Source organism: Microplitis mediator, chromosome 5, assembly GCF_029852145.1.
Source record: "Microplitis mediator isolate UGA2020A chromosome 5, iyMicMedi2.1, whole genome shotgun sequence".
NCBI classification, from domain to species: Eukaryota; Metazoa; Arthropoda; class Insecta; order Hymenoptera; family Braconidae; genus Microplitis; species Microplitis mediator.
Window position 1 is genome coordinate 14,515,068 of NC_079973.1, and position 16,742 is coordinate 14,531,809.

The window sequence follows — 16,742 nt, forward strand, 5'->3', positions numbered from 1 at the left end:
GGATATTTTTTTTTAGATCATAAACTAAAGATTCAGGGGGCGATCGGTAAATAAAAATCGATTTGGTAAATAACGGACACTCTAATATATAAACATACATACATAAACTTTTGAACCAATGGTATTTTTGGAACCTACTCGATGAATTATGATAGATTATGGCAAAATTCTTTGAAAATTCCACCATGAGGACAAATGCAAAAGATAGATTTCTATGAAATCTACTAAAAACAAATAAATAAAGTGAGCTTCGGAAAAAAACAATGTTGAAAGTAGCAAAATACTATTAAAATCCTATATTTTTTTCAAGGTTGATTGAAAAACTTTATCCGAATCTAACAAGTTTTACAGAAAAAAATTTGATAAATTTTTTATTTAGTTTGAAGACTAATTAACAATAATAATTTATTTTAATTTCCATTTTAAAACATATCAAATACTTCTACTAACTTGGTTGTTTTTTGGCTTGAGCAAATGTTCCTTCTTATGTGTGAATACAATTAGCAATTAATAATTGTATTTCATTTATTTAATTAGTCAAGTATTGAATGTATCATGAAGTTAATGAGTATGGCAGAATACTGGTCGGGAGTTACTGTTGAATTATTCTTATTTTCATTCCTTGCTACGAAAATTGAAGAACTGGTTAGTTACTCTTTTAATGGACTAGGAATGGTTATTTGCACAATAATTATTTTTAAAAAACCCTCCATAGAGCACCCTCAGCGCTTTCGCGCTTGAGGTATGCAATACTGTATTTCTCATTTGATATAACGATACCAAAATAAAAAATCTGAAAAACGGTTGACCCTAGGGGCCAACCCCAAAATTTTCAGCTGTTTTAAAGCTCAGAGAGTTCGAAAATGTTATTATTGATAAACTTTTAAGCTCTTCGAGCTCCAAAAACGGCTGAACTGACAATATATACATTCCGCTGAAAAATTAATTGTTTTCCAGCGATATCTTTGGGACGAATCGATTGATTCGCTCGTGCGTTGCAACAATCGAAAAAGCTTATTGAGACTTAGATTTGCATAACTTTGAAACAAATCGTTCGAACAGTTTACGAGTCATGCAACAAAAACAAAATTAATTTTTTCTTTATTTTTCTCAATTTTCATTATGCTTCGTATCTCATTCTCATGATCACTATAGATAAATAAGTAGTACCGTCTAAGTCCGCTAGGAGTCACCACACATTTTAGCTTAATAAAAACTTCCCCTGTTATCCCTTTCTGTCCGCCATGACACTCATAACGTTTTTTGTGCGTTAGGAGAAACCACGCTTTTAACATTCACGAGAGAAAATTCTTTTAAAAAATAAACAAAAATAATTATATAATGGGTAAAAATTCAAAAAAGAGGAGCCATTCACTTTCGATAGATGAAATACGGAGGAAATTAAAACGATACCAAGAAAAACTGGATAAATGTCAACAGGAATTACCAGCTGATGAAGGATCAGGAATGGGTGATGCATCTAGTATTGAAGGTAAGGAAAATGCCTAATAAATAAATTAACTCTTGCGTGAGCAAGATAGTCAAAATGACAACTTTGGCGGTGAGCTCACACGAGAGGTGAGACGTATCCGTACAGTCTGACTAGGTTGTAAATATATGTACATAATGTGTATATACATATATATATACACATATATATATGTATACATGTTGACTATAGTAGATGAATTATAAAGACACAGGTATATGTGTACACTTATACACAATATTAAGATTTATATATCAATATATTTTTCTAAACATACTTGTGTAAATTCATCTACATAGTTCAATTTTGCGCCAGATATTGGTAGCTTATAACCTAGATCTTTTTTGCTTCTCCAGATCTGGATGCCGAAGATACAGGCATCATCGATCCTGTTATTGATAACAAAGAAAATAGTGCATCAAATGATCTGGAAAAGACAGAGACGACGAAGGACAAGGACTTTGCCGATCTTGACGACGAAATATTGGAAATTCTGGGGGATGGTAAATCATCAACTGATGAGGGTGAATTTTTATTTCACCCAAAACTGGCTGAGGTTTGGAAAAAAGTTCTCATAGAAGGACTAGAGAAGGATAATAAAGTGAATCTTTTAAAAATATATCCTCGCAAGGGAAACTGCCCAATCTTGACGCCGAAGTTAAACCCAGAAGTAGAAGCTACGGTTAATGAAACTGTAAGACGACGGGACAAATACCAAGCGGATGAACAGGACCTTTGTGGGGCGAGTTTATCATCACTTGGTAAAGCAATAAGTATGATACTTAACGATGAAAAACAAAAAATTGATAAGAAAGAATTATTAACGGCGTTAGTCGATTCAGGGAAGCTAATGTGTGAGCAATTTAAAATTTTGTCTAAAGCACGAAAAGCTTTTATCTACCCTGGGTTAGACAAAAAAGCCAAATCTGTTTTAGAAAAATCCGAAACAGATGAGTATCTATTTGGTTCAGGATTATCAGAGAGAGTAAAAACTGCAAAGTCAGTAGAAAAGGTCGGGTTGTCTTTGAAACCTCAGGCACCCGAGAAAAAGACCAATGCCAAACCTCACTCGACTTTAAACTGGAAAAGCCCGTCTGTGAAGGCTGGCAATCAGACACAGACGGGCTACAAGCGTCGAGTACCCCCGAAGTCGTTCTACCAGAGCCGAACGTACGAGAAGAATCGGTCAGGGACAACACAGCTCCGGAACCGGCAACCAGATCAGCAGACGAGCAGCAAATCATCGAAATAGATCAGGTGGGTAAGATTGCAGGGCGATTAAGACACTTTGTACCAGCTTGGCGAAAAATCACGTTAGACAAGTTCATTCTAAATAGTATCTCAGGATACGAATTACAATTCAGTTGCCTGCCTCATCAAACGAGACCAGTACAAAACTGTTCCCTAAATGCAAATGATGAGCCTTACCTCCAAGCGGCAGTCAACAAACTATTAGAATTAGGCGCCATTCGAGTATGTGTCCCATGTAATGGACAATTTTTATCTACTTATTTTTTAGTACCAAAACCGAATGGTGACTATAGGTTTGTATTAAATTTAAAAGATCTAAACAAATATATCCTAACCTTCCACTTTAAGATGGAAGATCTCCGAACAGCTATCAAGCTGATGTCGAAAGGTTGTTTTATGGGAACCATAGACCTCAAAGACGCCTATTTCCTAATTCCAATCGCCAATAAATACCGGAAATACCTTCGGTTTATGTGGAAACAACTGTTGTTTGAGTGGACATGCGTACCATTTGGATTGAACATAGGGCCTTGGTTGTTCACGAAAATTTCCAAACCAATAGTTAACTTCTTAAGAAGTCTTGGATTCCTATCAGTAGTATACTTGGATGACTGGTTGTGCTTTGGAAGGGATATTGAGGAATGTTTAAATAATTTAAATCAAACCAAACAGTGCTTAGAATCTGTAGGTTTTGTTGTTAATAAAGATAAAAGTACACTACTGCCTGATACGAGATGTCAATTTTTAGAGTTTATATTGGACTCGGAAAAAATGACTGTTGAATTACCACCAAATAAGAGGCAACTAATTTACACGCTGATTACAAAATTTAAAAATTTAAAAACTTGTTCCATTCGTGAGTTCGCTCAATTTGTGGGGAATATTACGGCAGCATGTCCAGCAGTACAATATGGCTGGGCATATTCCAAAAGCCTGGAGAGACAAAAGTATTTAGCACTACTTAAAAGTTCCGGAAATTACGACGCGAAAATGAAGCTATCGGCGTGCTTGACAACGGATCTTAATTGGTGGCAAAATAATATTTTGATTAGTGTCAATCCAATCCGACAGCAACACTATAAATTGGAAATATTTACAGATGCTTCTCTCACCGGTTGGGGAGCCGCGTGTAATAATGAACTTACCAATGGAGCCTGGTATGGAGAAGAGCTAAATTATAGTATTAACCATCTAGAGTTAATAGCGGCATATTTTGGGCTACAGTGTTTCGCCGAAGATAAACGGGATTGTGAGATTCTTCTACGGATTGATAATACCACAGCAATATCTTATATAAACAGGATGGGTGGTATACAATATCCAAATTTAAACGCAATTGCAAGGAAAATCTGGCAATGGTGCGAGCAGCGTAATTTGTGGATCACCGCTTCTTATATTGCTTCAAAAAAAAAACATAGAAGCGGATTATGGGTCCCGGATTGTTAATCCGGATACTGAATGGGAGCTAGCGGACTGGGCATTTCAGAGGGTTGTTAAAAAGTTTGGCACTCCAGAGATAGACCTCTTTGCCTCAAGAACGAACAGAAAGTGTGAAAAATTCTGTTCATGGCATCGCGACCCAGACGCATATTGTGTTGACGCTTTTACCATGGTCTGGGCGGACCTGAAATTCTATGCATTCCCACCATTTTCTTTAATTTTAAGAACATTAAAGAAAATTGAAGCAGATCAAGCACAAGGTGTCTTAATCGTCCCTGACTGGAAATCACAACCTTGGTTTCCGCTTTGGCAATCTATGCTTAAATCTTCACCTATATATTTTAAACCTAATAAACATACTCTATTATCTCTTTGCAGGACACAAGTACACCCACTGTCAGCAAAAATGCGGCTAATGGCCGCGATATTGTCTGGCAAACGTTTTTAAAACAAGATTTTAACGAGAAAGCGGTTGAGCTGTTAGTAGGTTCGATCACAGACTCGACAATGAAGCAATACAACAAACCTTTACAAGAATGGAAAAAATTTTCTTCGGAGCGAAAAATAGATATGTTCAAACCGCAAACTAATCAAGTCATTAACTGGTTAACACAAAAGTATCAAGAGGGTGCATCATATGGTTCACTGAATACGGCTAGGTCAGCACTCTCATTAATAGCTGGGGATAAGATAGGAAAAGACCCTACAATTTCAAGATTAATGAAAGGCGTCTTCAACCAAAGACCAAGTAAGCCGAAGTATGAAAAAATTTTCAGCTTGGACCCTGTATTGGATAATTTGGAGAAATTATACCCTCTAGAGAATCTTAGCATGCTGGAGCTGACAGAAAAGCTGGTCATGCTATTAGCTATCGTGACAGCTCATAGGAAGCAAACTTTGGCGCTAATAAAAGTTAATAATATTATGAAAACAGATAGCGGATATGAAATAAAAATTCCAGATAGAATAAAGACAACAAAACCAGGAGGTTATCAGCCGTTGCTCATCATCCCAAAATTTGAGGAGAACCCAAAACTCTGCGCGGCTTCAGTATTGGAGCGGTATCTTCGCGTAACAAAAGAAAAAAGAGATAAAACTGAAAATCTATTGTTGACTACAAGGAGCCCTTTTGGAGCTGCTTCAAAAGATACCATCAGTAGATGGATTCGCGCCTTTTTGAGTAAAAGTGGAATCGGAGCAGAATTCGGGCCTCATAGTGTTCGTCATGCATCGACATCAGCTGCGTTGAAAAAAGGTGTTGACATCAATGTCATCAAGAGTCTAGCTGGATGGTCCGAGCGATCAAGAACATTTGATCGGTTTTATAACCGTCCCATTATTAATGATAAAAAGACGTTTACAGACTCAATTTTAAACAGAAAGTAAACTGACAATAATACAAACATGTTTTTTGACAATTAAAGAAAAAAGTTAATGAAGATAACCAATTGTATTTCCCATTTAAAAAATATACAGAATTAGTTTGAACTCTAAACATCTACTTATCTATCTATAGTGATCATGAGAACGAGATACGAAGCATAATTGAACGATGGAGCGAGCCCGCCGAAGGCGGGCGAAGCTCCATCGTAATTATGCGAGTATCTCGTTCGAATAGATCACTACCCGACCCAAAAAAAAAAAAAAAAAAAAAAAAAAAAAAAAATCTCTCGTCCAACATTCAAAACCCTTGTTTTTCTTTTTCCCACCCTAAGATTTACTACTTTAAACTATATGAGTGTCATGGCGGACAGAAAGGGATAACAGGGGAAGTTTTTATTAAGCTAAAATGTGTGGTGACTCCTAGCGGACTTAGACGGTACTACTTATTTATCTATAGTGATCTATTCGAACGAGATACTCGCATAATTACAATGGAGCTTCGCCCGCCTTCGGCGGGCTCGCTCCATCGTTCAATTTTCCGTCTATCTCGTTATTTACTCGATCTATCAACTCTCAAATGTATGCAATTCTAAGTCTTAGTGAGCTTCTTCGAATAACGCTAAGTACGTTGGAATCGGTTGATTCGTTCCAAAAATATCAAAAGTCAAAAGTTAGTTTCTAAAAATGAACAACTAAAAATAAAAAAAAATAAAAACATTTTGAACAAAAAAAAGTTTTGAATCAGCTGGGATTTTTTCATAGAAGTTTGAGGCACGGGTAATGCGTAAGCCGAGAGCGCAGACAAATAAAATTTTAAATAAAATAATCTATTTATTTTGAAAAATATCTGTTACAGATTTTTTTTTATAATAAGACATGTCAGCGCGTCATAAAAATAATACACACGCTTTAATGTGAGTGAATTATGTGACTTCGATATATTGGCAGTAGAACCAAACCCCTTCACTTCGCGTTCGAGTTTTACAATATACTTATTTAAAATGGTAACGTCACAGGCATCATAAATACGAAATAATAGAAACCAGATTAAAAACGATTTAAAATGTAGGTTGCATTGCCACCTTTCGAAAAAATGTCATCTAACTGACTCTTTCTAAATTTTTAAAAAATTTGGTTCAAGGTTGCTGGATAATTGAAGTTTGGTTTCGAAAATACATTACTGAATATTTTTCAAGCATTTTATTCGAACAGTCCAAGGGTGTTCTATTCTTGGAGTCTCCGTACCATTATTTTTTTATAAACTTCAATATTATATGCATCATAAGTAATACCATCATTACTTTCTAATATTTCGTCGAGAATTCGTGCTTGGCTTTGGTCAAGCAGTAGATATAGAAGGCTTGCAGAAGCCATAATAAATCCAATAATCTCTTTCTCTATTAAATTTTTTCGTATGTAGCTGAGACTGGGAGCGCGAGTTTTACACCCAATTTTTTTCATTACTATACAAAGAGTTTTCACATATTCTTCAATCAGATCATTTTTGTAATTTCTCAGTACTAGCTCATAAACGCTTGTATGGAAAAAATACTGAAGATCTAATAGAAGGGGCAGAGGCAGCCGATCGGTTCATGTGTGGCTCGGGCGATCATCAAAGTTAAGCAGCACCGAGCGTGGTTACTGTTTGGCTGGGTGACCGCTTAGCCATGCATTGAGCTTGATCGGACGTCTCTGTGCGCTAGGCGCGGACTGAAGAGCCAGTGATCGGTAAAATGGAAATTTTATCGATCACTGGAACTTCACCTGCTCCGAAAAATGACAGCTGTACTGGCAAAAGGTTTTCTCTGTGGTTTCCCTTTGCCGCTATACTCCCACGGCAAAAAGGTGGGGTATAGGGCATCACGTAATGATGCAGTACAGAAGCACAAGTCGGTCCACAGCCGCATGAAAAAGAGGAGGGAATAGAAAAAGGTAGCGATTGCGATTAAAGGCAAGAAGTGTAAAAGGCATAAATATGCTATACACTGTTAACAATAATAAAAAAAAAAAATACTGAAGATCTAATGCAGGTGATCCATAGTTACAAAGTTGAAAATCAACCTAGAATAATTAATTTCAATTATAAATTAATATCTGCGATAGTATGGGTATTATTTAAATAAATTGTTGATTTTATCTTACAAAAATATGATCTACGATGTTATTTTTGTCATCATATTTAAACAACATATTATTAATCCAACAATCACCGTGATTTTTTACATTGAATTCAGATTCTTTTAGTTTGCTTACTTGCCAGGCTTTTAGATAGGCTGTATCTGTCGTTTTTTCGATTTTTTTTTTACACTCTTTGCTCAGTTCAGCCCATGACTCAGCTGTCTTTGCTAATAATTTCATTCCCTTCGTAAAAATTTTTCAATCTCGATTGGGCGTACCCCTTTACAGCCTCACCAGTGTCAATTTGAAAAAAAAACTTTACACCTTTAATTTTTTTGTATCCGAGGTAATTTTCATCTAGGATTCCAAGTTTGTTCACGGAAAGAATTTTTTAATAAAAATTACTCTATAATTTCGAGTAATCCTGGGCCATCGCAAAAAATTGGTATTTTTTGTTTTAAATTTAATTTGCTAAACTATGTTTTACTCTATCATTGAGTAATTTTTTAACAGCAGATAGTGGTATGATTATATGATTTCATACCCTGTTTAAGACCTATATTTATTCGATTATTGTGAATATCTCATCTAAATCTATTCATTTTTACTTCATGCCAATAATTTTTACTCTCCAATATACTGTTCTTTTAAATCCATTAATTTTAGGCCGTTGCTATTTCGACTCCAACGTACGGTATAGAACCGTACTATTCAGTACCGTACGGTTCAGTACCATATGATTCAGTACCATGTGGTTTAGTACTGAATTTTATATGCCCATACATGACCATATATACCCGGATTAAGCCAAATATGATCTGTGAGATATGTGAAAAGAGATAGTGCTCTTTTATATTAACACACATATAGTCGTATAATCCCGACTAGAATTTTTCATAAGGACTTGGCAAGGACTTTATCAGGTTAACCTTATTCCAAATAAGGTCTAGATCAGGATATCCTGACAAGGAACTGATATGGATGTAACGCTTAAGCCCCATTAGGTCTTTATCAGGATTACCTTATCAGGTCCGTACCAGAATTTCCTTATCAAATCCTTATCAGGATCACAGTCCCAGGTCCTTACCAAGATATCTTCATCCAATCCATATCAAGGTTGCCTTATTAGTAATTATTTAAAAAAAATATTAAATTGCGGTAAAAAAATTAGAAAATTTTAATTCGATCCGGAATGTGATCTATTGTATTAAGAGCATTACTTAGAGGAAGTAAACATGTTTTTTATTGATGAAAAAATCCTGATGACTGCTGGGCTCGAACCCGCATCTTTCCGATTCGAAGTCCTTGATGCTATCTACTGCGCTGATACACATATGTGATCTTGTAAGTATAAATATTATATTCATTATGATATCAAAGAATAACTGATGAAGAAGTAAACAATTCGTGCTGCAATGATTGACGTAATTATTTTATAATATTGTTTTGTACTTTATTTAATTTTTAGCCTGTAAATAAAGCATTTGAAGGAATTGGATAACTTCTTTTTGAATAAGGTTATCCTGATGAGGTCCTGATACGGAACTCGTCAGGTTCGCACTATTAAGGCAAACCTTATATTAACTTGACAAGGTCCTTAAGACCTGGAATTTTCTTTTTATACCTCGTCGGTTCTAAATTGTCTGTAAAACCCGGTACCGTCACTTATTATCCGAAGACAAAATATCTCTTAGATTTCCAATCCACACTTAGAAAATTAAATGATAGAAATTACCACCTAGTTATGGTAAAAATTTTTACTATCAATCCGATAGTAGTGAATATTATCTAGATGATTGTATAAATCATCTACATTGTAATATTGACCATATGTATGATAATTTTTACGATCCTGTATGTTAACTAGAGTTAATTACTAGTATTATTCTAAATAGTTATATTTATAATCTAGATGGTAACAGTTACCATCAGAAATTGTAATAGTTACAAGGTTAAACAAATACTAAATGTTAATAATGACTAAATTTTATTGATTACTCAGTACTTAGATGATTCTTATTTTGATGAGCATACTCAATCATTCAAAGTTATTGACAGAAGCTCTCTCACTTGGAAATTTTTATTTTACGCTGATTGAGACGACTGTACAGTAACTTATTTCAACATTTCAAACAATAAAATGTACATTACTAAATTATGAATTTAAATAGAAAATATTTGTTTACAATTTAAAAGTTAAATTACAATAAGGCTAGTACGCCAATGAAGAGTTTATAATATAAATAATTTTAATACTTGTATTTTAACTTTTGAAAAATTGTTATTTTCTTGTAAAAATTTTATAAATAAAACTTGAGCATGTTTGTCATTATATTTGTATACGAAAATTTACAATTTTGCAGATCTTGGCAGCCCATTTTACCCCCCCCCCCCCAACACTTTTCATGTCAAAAATTTTTGGGGGGCCATTTTGCCTCAGTGTTCCATTTTGCCCTCCCTTCCCCTACTTGAAAATTATTGAATTTTTGATCAATTTTTTCATTGCAATCAATAATATTAATTACCATCCCTGATAGTAACTGTTATCATCCTGATGGTAATTTTTACCATCCTGATAGTAACGACGGATTACGGTCGTTGTACTTACGTGTATTATAATTACGGTTGTTATAAGTCTAAAAATAAAATTGTAGTATATAAAAATTAAGCTTAATAGATGAAAATAATCGCGTTTATCAAGGGATTAACCTTCGTTGAGAATCGGAAAATTTTTCTTTCTTTTATTTCAGTGAATAATCTGTTATTGTGAGATTGTGATTAGTGTTGTGTGCGTGAATTTCAAACTGAAAAACAAACAACAAGATGTCAGCACAAAACATGCGAGAGTGACACACTCACCACCAGCACCATCTACAGCAAAAACATTAACGTCGACGAGGACAACAGCGGCCTCGACAACAATGCCCACTGCCATGGTGTCAAGTTCTGGAGTAAATGCAATAACGTCGTCTACAAGGGATACCCCTACAACCAGCAGTACGGGTACTACAAACACGTTAACTAACACAACCATGAATTTAAATTTAAATCGAATTTCCAATTCAAATTTAAATCAGAATCGAAATTCAAACGCAAACTTAAATTCAAATATAAATTCAGATTCAAATTTAAGCTTAAATCCAACTGTGAATTTAAATTCCAACCAAAATTTATACTCAAATCTAAATGAAAATTCGAACCTGATTTTGAATTCTAATGATAACCAAAATTTAATTTTAAATTCAAATTCAAATTCAAACGAACATAAAAATTTAAACTTAAACTTTAATCAAAATTTAAGTTTATCAAATCAAGTCGGGGAAACAGTCCCGAGGCATTTTTGAGACGAGATAATCAAGATGAAAGAAAATGGCGTGATACAAGACAACATCTCAAACTGTGGATACTGAGATATCCACAAGCAGATTTATCCGCAAATGGATTTATTGCTGCGGTCAAAGCCAGAATATTCCAAAAAGGTTGGTTGGAGTCAGATGCCATACGTATTATGAGCTATTTGTTGGAAGGAAAAGTTGCTCGGTGGTTCGACACTAATTTCCTGCGTTGGACTGACTACTCACACTTCAAAAGAGAATTCCTGCGTGCTTTTGGCTCATCGAAAACTGACACCCGAGTACTAATGGAAATAGTACACATGAAGCCAGCTGACGGTGAATCTATGGTGGATTTTACTTTCAGAATGCAGCAGAAGTATTTTGAAATGCGCTCACATCCATCCAAGCAAGAGCAGATTGCCTGCATTCAAAACCACTTGCCAAGTGAGTTAAGATTGTTGGTATTCGCTGGATCAGTCAACAACTACGATTCCTTCCTATCGGTTTTACACGAAGCCACACAATCAATTGAGGGAGGCAAACGATTATTCAGGTCATCATCTACTGAATCCTCTAATTTATCAGTATCGAAGCCCGATGAAAAGTCCAGGTTCCTTGCTCTTCAGGAACTGGCCGGTTCAGATATTCGCATCGACACTGGATCGCTCCAACAACCTCTGGTCATCGAAGAGGTGAAAGAAGATTCGAGAGGCGGTTTTGTTGTCTGCGCTTCAGTTAGTAGTTCAACTACCATCAAACTTCAAACTTTATTTCGTAAAGGGGAAGCCCCTCAATAATATTTTGCTTCACCATCGAATCAACAACCTCCTCAATCCACGATAAATTACTTATTTTCTTATCGTCAAGAGTCTCCAGTCAATAATAGTTACCAAAGACCAAGTTATGGTCAAATTGCTCGTAATAACTTCGCAAGGCCTCAGGAAAATCCTAACATATTCCTATGCTACAATTGTGGTCAAAGCGGTCGTAGGTTGAGGAAATGCATGAACCCTAGAGTTGATATCTGCACATATTGTAATAGAATTGGCCATCTTACGTCTACGGGTCGACGATGATACTCACGTCCCCAGAGTTCAAAGTTTTATTGATGACAAGATCGGCGTTGATACTCACGACTCTCAGCACGATGAAAATTTAAAATTAACGGTTGACAACGATACTCACGTCCCCTCTCGTTCAGAACTTAAGGACTCATCTAATGTTGTTGAATTTTCCGTAGTTAAACGTTCGAAAAGCTTTTTTTAAAATAAAATGATTAAAAATACGCGTGGTAAAGTTGGTAAATTTAAGGCTCAGCATATTGTAAATAGTACGAATAACTTTATTGAATCGAGTCCTGTTGTTGAACAGACTCTTGTACATAGTAATTTTACGAATAGTGATAATTTTGTTTCTGATGAAAATCAGTTTTGTGTAAATAGTTTTAATAATTTTAATGGTAAAGATAATTTTGAATCCTCAAAAACTTGTTTTAATAGTTTTTGTAATTTGACAATTTCAATGGTTTTAGGTTTTATGAGGATTTACTCATTCTAATTAGTGACGAGGTACATCTGGAGGAAGTCTACGGTGTAGAAGAACGGTCCCCAGATGACCATATTTTACCAAAGACCTTCAAGTCTACTGGATTAAAGTTAAATCTTACTAAAATTAATTGTTCTGATCTTTTAAATATTTATAATTTATTATTTACAGAGAGTTCAGTGGTTTAAAAAAATTTAATTAATATACTTGAGGATATAACGATGAGTGTGGACGCTATTAAAATTTCTCCAGTACGCATTGATGAAGAAGAAGAACCATGTGCTATTAATATCGAGGGCACGCCCTATTTATGTGGATTGGAACCGTTATCAGATTCAGAAGAACCGGAAGAACCGTAGGAAGATGAATTTGACTCAGAATTGGAGTCAGAGTCTGAGGAAGCGCCAGCTTCGTGTACACCAACGTTACCCGTTACTTCTCGCACCGCTTTGCTGCCTGGGTTTCTAAGAGGTAAACACCTACCCTCACACATTATTAATAAAATCACTTCTCGTTCTAGATTGTTATCTGGCACTAGCTCACGTCCACTAGTTATAACAGCCCGAATACCCGTATCTGTCTGGGTATTCGGTATTCAATTGAACGGGATAATTGATACAGGCAGCGAGACGTCGTATAGAAATTCCAAAGTATACGACAAGATACGTGAATTTAGTTCGGGATAACTGCAGGAAGATGACACGCAACGTCGAGGTGACCTTCTTGCCAACCATACAGCGTGCAGGACAATAGGAGGTGCACCCTTTATAATTCAAATCGGTTCTGTGGCTGGAGAGCAGTATCTTAGTGTTATGGAAGATATAAGTCACTCAATTGTCTTGGGAATGGGTGTCGCTTTGCAATTTGGTGTAAAAATTAATTGCGCCAATTAAACATGGAGATTTGATGGCACCGAAGAAATATATCAATTCCAGAAAATTAATTGCAATGAACAACGTGCTCGATGTCAGGTATTAACCTCTAGTCAGGAGGCTGATTTCGAGAAATTTCTCAAAGTGGAACTGGATAAATTTCAACTACTTTCGAAGCAAGGCTTAACAAATTTAGTGCAACATGAAATCGTTCTTCAACCCGGAGTTAGGCCCATACAGGTGCGTCCTTATAGGAGAAGCCCTGTAATAACTACGAAGCTTAACAAACAAATCGATGAACTTCTGGAGAAGAGTTAAATGCGCCCAAGTAATAGTTTCTAGTCATGTTCACTAGTAATGGTACATTAAGCAAATGGAGACTGGCGATTTTGCGTCAATTACCGACCAATTAATCGATGGACGATTTTACCTGCGCACCCACTCCCAAGTATGCTCAGGATATTGAGTGTGTTACACGGAGCTGTCATCATAACGACGATAGATTTAACCGAAGCCTTCCAAAAAATTTTAATGGCAGAAAATTTCATTCCTTTAACTGCAGTTTTAGTTAAAGGACGTGGACAGTGTGAATGGATAATAATGTCATATGGTTTATCTGGAGCACCATCTACATTCCAGAAGGCGATGGATAAGCTTCGAGACCATTACATACACCTAATACATGGAAGGAATTTACTTCAAGTTTGGATCGACAAAGTTTATGCCTATTCGGATGACTGGGCATTATCAGCGAGACCTACGAAGAACTAAGCAAATACTTTCACTTGTTTTTGAAGTATTTCGTAAAGCCGGCTTGCTAATCAATCCAAAAAAGTGCAAGTTTGTCAGGTCCGAGGTCAAGTTCGTGAGTTTCATTGTGGACAGTGAGGGCTTACGTCCTGAGATGTACGTAAGTTGAGATGTTACCTAGAGAGGGCACCCTTCGCCGTAGCCACTGGCCACGCCTCACTCAAAAGGTAACATACTGTGAAAGATCCCAACAGTCATCTCGCAAGGTGGGCAATGAAGTTGCTGTCACACCAGATCACTGTAGAACATCATCGTAGACATGAAAACGAAGGACCAGATGCCCTATCACGGTTGTTCAAGGATGATAGCCCTGTTGAATGGTCGGAAGTTTTACAGTAAGTAAAAAATGAAGGTATCGTTTTCAAAAATATACTGTTGCGTAATCACAACTACATTCAAATTTGAATGTAGTTGAACTTCCGGCAAATAGAGGCAGCACCTACTGGGGCCTAGTGTCTATCAATTAAAAACTTGACTAGCGCAATGCGACGCATGCGCATGGATTTTTACTGCCTCGTGGCAAGAAGACCGACGCCATTATTTATTCGTTTTATACATTTTCAAGTGTCACCAGTTGTTTTGTATAATCTATTAAAATTACGCTCATCTCGAGTAAATAATTAAAAGTAATCAATAAACTACGTTAAGGGTTCATAACTTTATATAAAAATATAATGATTTTTATAATTGCGAGCACCAGAGCTCATAAAATAAATAAAAAACAACATCAAGAAATCCCGTGTTCTACAACCTGTTCCTGAGGAGGTTATTTTCGACGGAGAATCGTACAGGTGCTTAATTTCTATTTTATAAATTAATTCAAGTGTTCATCAAAACAAAAGACTCCGTTTTATTATTTATTTGATTATTATTATGCTCAATTTCTTAATTAAACTCAAAGTTATTTTTCGCTCAGTAGCCTCTGCAATCATGCTACCACGTGTTCAACAAATAAATTAGAATCAGTGTAATTTATTGTGAGCTCATTAAATTCAATTCAATTAAGTGATCATTACTATCAAAACTCAATAACTAAATTATTTATGTATTCAGTGCTATTAAAAATAGTAATTTATGTGTTCACTAATTTACTTCGCTCAGTAACCTCTGACATCATGTTACTTGTTATCATGAAATTTTTGCAATCAACTCAGTGTTCAATTAAACTCAACTTGATTATTTTTAATTCATTTATTTACTCGAGCTCAACTCAATAATTTGTATTCAATCATTCACGTATTCATGAGCTCAGACATTTAACAGTATTTATAAATTAAATAAACTATTTAATTTGCAACCCAGTGATATTTTGTGCTGTGACAAATAAAAATATTGTTATATTTTTAAATATGCGTATTTTTCAAACATCCCAACCACCAACCAGTCCTGGCATGTCTTTATTTAATTATTATTACAACATATACAATCAAAAGACTGGTATGATATTAAGAAGTTAAGAAGTTACATGTATTGAAACACCCAGAAAAATTTATTGATTGGAGAATTGTAGATGATAAGCTGCAATATTTTGAACCTGATTATTTGAAGTAGTTCATAGAGGATCAAGATGCTTGGAAGATTGTATCACGCGATCATGAAGTAACCGATGTACTTAAGAACAATCACGACGTGCCTGATGCGAGACATTTGGGTCGAGAAAAAATGTATCAGTGTATTAAAACCAAGTACTACTGGCCCGGGATGTATAAAGATGTAGCTGATTATGTTGAAGCTTGTAAAACGTGCAAGAAGGTGAAATACAAGGAAACTTCCTCACAAGGACCTATGAGGACACGACAGCCTATTGAGCCATGGGGAATTGTAGCAGCTGATGTTACAGGGCCTTTCTTCCGTTCTAAGAATGGCTATCAGTGCATCTTAATTATCCAAGACTTGTATACGCGTTTTATCGAAGTTTTCCGGTTACGTGAACAAACTGGTCAGAACATCAAAAAATGTTTTTATCGCGCGTTTTCTCGTTGGGGTTATCCCATGTTCTTAATTACCGATAATGGTACGGAATTTATCAATCAATTAGTTAAAGATTTTTTAATTGAAACAGGTTTTAAGCTGACGACTACCGCAGTCGCTTACCCACAGGGTAATTGTCGAGCGGATAAACAAGACCCTAAAACCAATGATTCGGGCTTTTTGATAAAAATCAGACATCTTGGGATGAACATTTAGGCGAGTTACAACTCGCGTACAATAGTTCATACCATGCATTTCTCAAGATGTCCCCCTATTGGTACCGTCACTTATTCTCCGAAGACAAAATATCCAAAGACATTTTATCCGATAGACAAAATATCCCCGGACTAAATACTCGATAGATAAAATATCCCCGACAAAATATCTTATAATATAAATACTTTTCATATAAATAGTATGGTACCCTTTTATCAGAAATGTTTAATATATTTGCACATAAAATTTGAGTGTGATATTAAAAATAGATCAACACATATGCTTGGAATGGTACAGTACCCGTTTATCGAA

General features: G+C 35.6%; 1 protein-coding gene across 5 annotated transcripts in view; it reads left to right on the forward strand.

The window, feature by feature from the left end:
* Nucleotides 1-16,742, forward strand: part of LOC130668375 (odorant receptor 2a-like) — a 105,405-nt gene that overhangs the window by 24,223 nt on the left and 64,440 nt on the right. For all 5 annotated transcript variants that reach the window (XM_057470637.1, XM_057470634.1, XM_057470635.1 and 2 more), the window contains one exon: nt 538-645. In XM_057470637.1, the coding sequence (XP_057326620.1) occupies nt 538-645 (108 nt within the window). The remainder of the gene's footprint in view (nt 1-537; nt 646-16,742) is intronic.